The sequence below is a fragment of the Amblyomma mixtum genome, chromosome 5, assembly GCF_055824585.1.
Source record: "Amblyomma mixtum isolate Tamu chromosome 5, ASM5582458v1, whole genome shotgun sequence".
Taxonomy (NCBI): domain Eukaryota; kingdom Metazoa; phylum Arthropoda; class Arachnida; order Ixodida; family Ixodidae; genus Amblyomma; species Amblyomma mixtum.
The window spans coordinates 132946812-132954875 of record NC_143016.1 but is presented as its reverse complement, the minus strand read 5'-3'; the positions used below and the strand labels follow the sequence as shown (position 1 = coordinate 132954875).

Genomic DNA, 8064 nt, shown 5'->3' with positions numbered 1-8064 from the left:
CTTACGTGGAATCGTGAAATCATGCTTTTCTGAGAAGGCTACATTCTTCCCCATGGACTCGACCGCGTATGCACTGCATGTACAGAAACGACTTCGAAAGTGCAGCCCTTTCCTCCGATAACTGCTTGTTAGCCCGTCAAAGGTTGGTCACTTCGTGTCCTTTGCCCACGTAAAGTGCTGCCCTTTCGTATTGCTTGCCCACGAACACAGAGAATTATCATATTCGCATTAAGCCAACCAAAATGTATCTGAAAACTTGAAAAACAGTGGCCTGTTGACAAAAATTCTGAACGGCTTACAAAGCACATACTCCGACAGTGCGCCGTGATTCAAAAGTTAGATGGTCAGGAAGTACTTACCGAGGATGTGGCCATGCGCAAGCTTTCCTGCCCCTCATTGGCTGAGCATTGGTTGGCTGCCCTTCTTAAAGATTGGAAGTATTCTAAAAATTAGGCTGATATAATACCATGTTCAGTTATGAACTCGAAATGCTCACTGACTTAATCCTTGACACATATAGAGAAAATTGGCATATTCAAGGCCTGACGAGTTGCCCAAAAAGCATAACTGCACTTTTTACTCGCCGTGCATTTCATTCGGTAAATTTGAAGCACACACGCTCCCCAACCCTTAAAAAAATGGAGCCCGCTTCTTTCACTCCGTTCTGAAGTTTCTTATACTACAGCGATACCACTTGTTGACAAGCTGACGTTAAGTTTTGCTCTATATTTATTAACTTTTTTATTTTTTCACTGTGCATTATTGTATGCTTTCTGTTTTTAACCAGCTCACTTGAATTATACGTATTGCCCCTGTTGTGCGGCATAAAAAAATAGGATTAGGAAAAGCTAATAAAAAACGAAAATGAAACAAATTCATCATATGCCAACACTGTCGTTTAGTTCACATATCTTACCCTTTCGCGTCGCAAAAAAACTGGTTTTCATCAGTGCCGTATAAACATTGCAGCAAAGAACTGGGCGCTGCTTTTAATCACAGAAGAAATATGAAGGAGCTCGATCTGCCTCTACACATCACGGCGCTAAGGTCTCTACATATTCTGGGCACTAAGGAAAGCTCTCTATGCCCTGCATCCCGCGCTGCGAAATGCTGTACTGTAGTGCATTTTGTTTGGAGTAAAACAGGATGCACTCTAAACTGCGTCAGGACACCTGCAACGTTGGAGTTCTGCTGACGACTGGGACAATAAAAATCATCTAGAGCAATAATTAGGGCGAACGCAGTTCCAGGAGACAGCTGTCCTGCATTTGTGACCCGTTCTTTTACAGAACACTTCAAAGTGGAAAATTACCTCTTTGTGCTGATTTTGAGAATAACTCTAGATATTTTATTGAATGTGTACGTGCCAATGTCGCCTAGAGAAAACAAACTTCACGCGATTTCTAAGCGTGATGAGCGATGTTTCTTAGCTGGAGGAAATTTGTCCGACATCAATAGAGTGGATATATAAACGATTGGTAAAGTGTGACTACAGCAAGCAAAGCAAATTTAGATGAAGAGCTCATGACCTAGATAAGAGTGCTACACAGCAGGTTATGAGTTTCATGACCTGAAACCTATACGCAGGCATTGTTCGAAACTTATCGAGCTTTTTAACGTGTCTCTGCTTCAGTGTTACATAAATGGTCTTCCCTCGCAGAGGAAAACGATGGGTTCAGGGTCAGGCTCTCCAGCAGCTCCGCTGAGCTTGGCCTGTACACTACACAGTCTGGCTTGATTATGGAATAAGCATGTCTCGTCAGATAGGCACATACAATCGGGCGTGATGCTCTCCATAAATGCTTGACATTACACTGATGTTCGTTTTTCTTACTACTGACTGCACTAAAGATTGTCCTTGACTTTATTCAGAGCGGGCAAAAACAAATGTTATCTCGGTCAACTATAGTTTCGGTTTCTCGGAAGCGAATCCATTACCTTGGTTTCTTCCCCCTATCATATCGTACGGACATGTACTTCGCAATATCAAGAGGGAGTTTTTGTTCCGCGGTATGCAGATAAAGCAGCTACGACACATCTCTCCGGGAGGACATTTATCATGGTGAAGCGGACCTGCTGCTTGATTAAAGCGCACGAGTGTTCAATCTTGAGCAAAGCTGAGTGAAATAAACAAGCATAAAAATGTAGGGCTCTTGCATAGCCGCCAAAAATCGTGTAATACGTATCGATCAGTCGCATATAAAAAGAGAGAATACAACATCAACCGCCATCAACCGAATTGCTGAGCTGCTCAAGAGGTCCCTCTAGCTGTCCAGTGCCTGCGGAAAACCTAGTCGCTTCAGGTAAAATGTTACATATCTGCGCGTTTGACAACATAAAATGGTATATTTTTGCTTTGATCTACTGGTGTTTTCACAAGCGTTTGTAAAATATGCACATAATAATTTTCTTATACTTTGAGCGTAGCGCATGACAGCCTTAGATGCTGATACGCCACTGAACTCAACACAACAGCAACATTTTTTTCTTAGAATGCATGCTCCATGCACGGGCACATCCTTTAAAATATATTTTATTTGCAACTCACTAATAGTTTTTACTTGACTAGAAACTAGAAGCCCGGAACTTTTTTTCAACAAAGATGAAACTTTATTTCTGATATTTCCGCACAAGGGATAATTTCTTTCCTTCGCAGCTGACTTATCTGAAAACTGTCCTCTACTACTGCTGCTGCTGCTGCACTGACAACATGAAAGAATTTCCCGTGCTGGTGCTCCTGGCCGTCGCCACGTCAGCATGTAAGCTAAGGAATTCACTGAAGTATTTGAATCAGCTGCATGTTTTCTCATTAGGACCTTAACTACTTTTATGCCAATGTTTCCAAAATGAATTTTCTAATCTGTATAATTTTGTTAAAAGTAAACCCTTGGGACAAAGGTCTATTTAAGAGGCAGTTTTATTTATTCTCTTCTTCTAGGATCATTAACAACAACGGATTATTGAAGTTGAGCGATTATTTAGATCAATATCTTGCTAGCCGAATACCGAGATCTAGCTTGCTGGCTTTCCAAAACTGAAAAGTACGTCTGAGCTGCAAAATGCCTTAATTACTACAACAGAAAAGCTGTATAGAAAAAAATATTCTCAGGGTTTTACAAAAATCTTCCAAAATTGAACTCTAGAAGCAGCTGTAATGCTCCTGCAAATGTTTTCCTTTTTTAAAACTGAAAACTGTTGTAGTTTGATAGCCGTCCATTCCAGCCTAGAATCTAACCATCAGCCGCACTATGTCGTTTATTAGTGAAGTGTTTTATTCTATCTTAACTTGTGCGATTTAATTTGAGATAAATTCATTTACTTCAATGAATTTCTTCTGGCACATGAATCACATGAATTGAACTTATGCAATTTAATTTGAGATAAATTCATTTACTTCAATGAATTTCTTCTGCCACATGAATCACATGAATTGAACTTACCGCCTTGGTCTGGATTAACCCGACCGTGGCAGGGTGGACGCCTGCCCCTCTCTCGAAAACACCCCCCCCCCTCACATTTAGGGGGGGGGGGAGAGAAGAGAGGGCCAAGTGTGAAAGGGAAGAGAGACAGTCAGAGGGTGGAAGGAGATGAGTACCTAGTGGTCTGGAAGGTTATGGAAAGGCAACGCAAATGAGTGAAGAACAGAGAAGGTGCCTAAAGTGGGAGAAAGTGGCTTTGAAAAGGATTTAGGAAGCCCCCACCTGAAGGTGGTTCTACGGAAGCAAGCAGGGCTGTATTGGTAAACCAAAGCAATAAGAGCATTATCTAATTCATATGTTAAGGCTGGCGGCACATATTTTTTCTGTTTGCAGTAAACGTAAATTGCACTGAGTAAGGTCTTAAAAAAATTTAATACGTTGTTCAAAATCGCAGTGATGCACTCAGGCGGGCTTGAGCAATTCACCATTTGGTTCAAAATTTGATTGATACTAACTGCATGGTAGCGTCAGTGGGAAGTTTTATCTGACCTTGTACTTTCTCGCATCGCCGTCCTTTGGATTACGAACTTGAGCAAGTTTATGGGTCAAAGATTATGCAAGCTTCACATTACAAGAAAGTTACTGTGCCCACACAACGCGAGTTCTGTCAAGAGATCTGCTTTCTTCGTAGCTTGCAGCGCCCACAATTAAAACCACATTTCTAAATTTGTCAAAGCTCCTGTTAATGCGCTTTTTAATATTATATTATGGAGAAAAAGCCCACCAAGTGAACAATGACATTACCTCTAGTTTCTACCGTAGTTTTCGCGAGACGCCAACTTGGGCTAATAATGATCAGAAAAGCTAATAAGCGACGGTATTTATTGTTTCTTTTTTACATGTTTTCTGCCTCTGAATACACCAAGGCGCTGCTACAATGTAGGTGGAATATTTTCTTGCTTCTTCTTTATTATCGCTGCAAATTTTGGAATTTCATCGAGTCTTACGATACCTCTTTTTCCAGTGGGCTTCGAGATGAAAGTGATGAGCGCACACTCAACGAAGGTGAGCACATGAACTTGTGTTATTGCGCAAAAGTTATGCACTTATGTTGAAAAATCCCATTTTGAGTTTGTGCTGATTGCCTAACAAAATTAAAGAAAAACAAGATTGTAAATTGTGGTTTGCTATCGTCGTGCCTGCTGCGTAAGGTCTTGAACCGAATTTTGGCTTTCAGAGGCAAGTTTTTCATACCTGCAAAATGCGGACTGGAACGTGTGCTGTGCCACGCTAAGACATGCTGAAGGACTCAGTCGGTTCAGTTTAATCGAGCACTTCCCAGCGCCGTATCAACTATTGTGCACATGCAGCTGTTGAACATGCAATGCAACATGTCTCTAATGATTTGCCAGTTTTTCATGACAGTGGAAATTCTCGAGCACCCGGTTACAAAAGGACTCAAGAATCGGAATCTAGAAGTCTTCAGAGAAGCATGAGAAAAATGTTTTTGAAAATCTAGAAGTCTTCAGAGAAGCATGAGAAAATTTTTTTGAAAGAAAAGCCCGTCTTCAAATATTATGATGACGCTTGCTGCCAAAATGCGCAGGTTTACCACTATTATCAATAAGACGTACCTTGTTCAATTCTTACTCCTCCGTCTACAAGCCTGATCAATAAGCCAGGAAATTAAGGGGAATAGGTACTCCAGAGCAGTACATTGTTCTAGGCATATCTATCAATAATGAAAGCGATTACAAAACCAGTCTATTTGTTTTTTCTATGACTATTGTTGTAGCCCATAAAATCACTTCTGCAGGAGAAGCGTTGAAGCGCAGGTCTTGTTTTCCCACTAATGCTGATTTTTATTACATCTTTGAAAATTACAATCCAGGGCATCTACCGGAAAACTGAATTGGATCTCCAGTAATATATAGCGCTTAAGGGGAGCTCAGCTGCATAAACGTCATACTACAATAGTATTTCCCCTTTTTTCTCATCTTCATTTTCAACCACAAAATCTTATTCATAGAGGCGGTAGACTGATCATAAAATTGTAACCTCCGGACAGATGACCTTGGTTCTATCCGCTTTCTGTGAAAATACCAGCCGCAGCACAACCGTCGGAAGACCTATCACGCCCGAACCGCTTTCTTTCTTATAGCTGCGCCAAAACATTATTTTCTAGTGCTTATGTGTAGCTGCAACGATAGTGTTGCGGGGAAGAATGAAGGAGGCGATCAAATATTGGTCACCAGTTGACATTGAAGCATAAGTGTCATGAATGTTCTGGGACAGTTGACATTAAAGCATAAGTTTCATGAATGTTGTGGGACAAATATGCACTAGGTGCAGTGTAAATAAGACTTCCTGATGATCTCAAATACGACTTAGTCATAACGTTTTGTGAAATAAGATCATTGAGCACACCTAAAAGGGCAAAGAAACGTCGGACGAGAAAAAAAAAAGGAAAATTAGGAAGTGGCTGGGAACCAAAAAGACCGAATTTGTTGCCGAACAAAGGCTACGGACCAATAAAGGCAACAGAGCAGACCAACAGACGAGTGTATTGCTCACACCAATGATTTCGGGAAAAAAAATTCCGCTGCTCGAACAAGTGCTCACATCTCCCAATTTATAACTGCAAAAGGCGGAAGCGAAGTGCCTCTCTCTTTAAGTAATTTAACAGCTTTCGCATTACAATTCTGTCTCCCAACGTGTATCTCAACAGAGACACCTTCCGGCCATTAAAGTGTAGTCTTTGCCAGAAGTAACCAGGCTGCACGGTTTGCTTCTCAGTTGTGTATTGAAGCTATTATGCCAGCCCTCAAGATCTAAAGCTCTGTATGGTAAGGAGAACCCCTGTCCACACTTACAAATAACTTTTCCATCTTAAGGAAAGCTGTAAGGGCTCTACTATACGAATGAGAAGCAAACCATGCAGCCTGGTTACTTTGGCAAAGCTGGTACAATATGCTTGCCTTTTACCAGGATGTACTGTCCTGGACAAGAATTGGAAAGTATAGTGGTTAGAATTTCAGTGCCCGTATCTATGTTTCGATCACACCATGTTTAAAGGAACTAAACTTCTTGTTCACGAATGCAACAAAAACACCGATTTTCTGATCACCGTTGCAGTGGTGACATCAGTGGAAAGCGCTGCGCTGCTGAAGAAAGCCGGACACACGATGGAGACCATCGGAAAAATCTTCCAAGGTCAACTGTCCCATATTTCTCCGGAAGACCGCGAGAAATTATTGAATGTCTTGCAGTCCCTCAGCAAGTCCCAAGTTAGTGAAGAAAGCGAAGAATATTGGCTGATGGCAATACTTAAAACATTGATTACTTATATGGTATCTCGTGGCGTTTCTCAGGGCGTCAGTGCAGCATTTGGCTAATAGTTTGGTATTATAACTTTTTTTTTCAAGTGGCTTATTTTGTTTGTCCAAAAAATAAAGTTCTTCGTAACTGCAAGTTTGTTCCTTTCAGTTTCTAAAGGTACGCACTAATCACGGGAGCCTACGAGGAAGGGTGAAAATTGTCTGTCGCCTTTCTGCATCAAAGAAACAACAGAGTCAACAGCGAATGGGCGGCAGACTCCGCTGCACATACTTTATACACAGTCGTACCACCACAGTACATCTTCAAGCGCTGTTCAAAATTTACTACAGCACAACATACAAAGTCCGTCTGCGGGCAACAGGAATGAGCGCAAATTAGATAGTGGACGATACGAAATTCCTTCTCAAACAATAAATGTACACCATTTCATTCTTCCTGGTTGCTTTAGTGCAAGAGTGATACACGTGGAATACAAAATCTTCTGCGTTAAAGTGCATCGCATTGTGCCATGTCAATACCACCCTAAAGGCATTGCTTTCCCGGAAATGGGGTACATTATAATTTCTGGTTACAAATTGATAACTAACCAAACCGCTCACAGGCCCTGCGACAAATGGATTTAAGAAACAAGTCTGAGGTGCAGCCTTTTAGAAAAAACTGGGCGAACGTGCTCAGATCCACGCCGTTTCTGATCTGTAGGAGTGTGAACGATAATTTCACTCCCCTTGAAGCGAATTAGATCGCTCGATCGCTCTACATAAGAAGACGCACAACATAAGTCAAATGCGAGATTGTTGCACTCACGCGGAAATTCATTAATAAGGATTCAGATTACAGCGTGTTTGCGCCCTCTTGGATCAATCGGAACGAAGAGCTCTCAAGTCCTTTAATTTCTACTTAGAGGCCAGGCAGACTTTTCATTGAAAAGCACTGCGTGCTAATGAAAGCTCTGGTTTGCTAAAATACGGCGCACGCAATGTTTCTGCTAACAGCTTTTCAATTCAACTTCAGTCTTCTACACAAACTTTATATCCCGCAATTTCTTCCCTCAATACAAATTAGCGAAGTGGTTTCTTCTTTTGGTTAATCGAGCTTCAAAATTCCTTGTCTACATGTTGTAAACATGGCTTTTTTTTACCCATGGCATCCAGCAACTAAATGCGCGGATCAAGAAGCTATGATTAGCTGTTAAAGCAGTGTCCACTTGGTCGAAATCGCAAATCCCATAAACAGGGCCCAGTTCACTCGCTCTAACCGTAAGAAACCGGGTCTACGCACTAAGAGATTCAACCTTTAGCTGGTTGAT

General features: G+C 41.4%; 1 protein-coding gene across 1 annotated transcript; it reads left to right on the top strand.

Annotated features, from left to right (window-relative positions):
* The first annotated feature begins 2710 nt into the window (after positions 1-2710).
* LOC149343756 (uncharacterized) lies at positions 2711-6814 on the top strand. Its single transcript, XM_089542461.1, has 4 exons — positions 2711-2759; positions 4346-4358; positions 4444-4484; positions 6555-6814. The coding sequence occupies exons 1-4, from the start codon at positions 2711-2713 to the stop codon at positions 6812-6814; spliced, it is 363 nt and encodes a 120-aa protein (XP_089398587.1).
* Positions 6815-8064: the final 1250 nt, after the last annotated feature.

What these genes read in the sequence shown, in the direction of transcription:
- LOC149343756 (XM_089542461.1), top strand. Translation starts at nt 2,711, where the DNA reads ATGAAAGAATTTCCCGTGCTGGTGCTCCTGGCCGTCGCCACGTCAGCA. An exon ending in TGAGCGCACACTCAACGAAG is followed by an intron (nt 4,485 to 6,554) that starts GTGAGCACATGA and finishes TCACCGTTGCAG; the next exon opens with TGGTGACATCAGTGGAAAGC.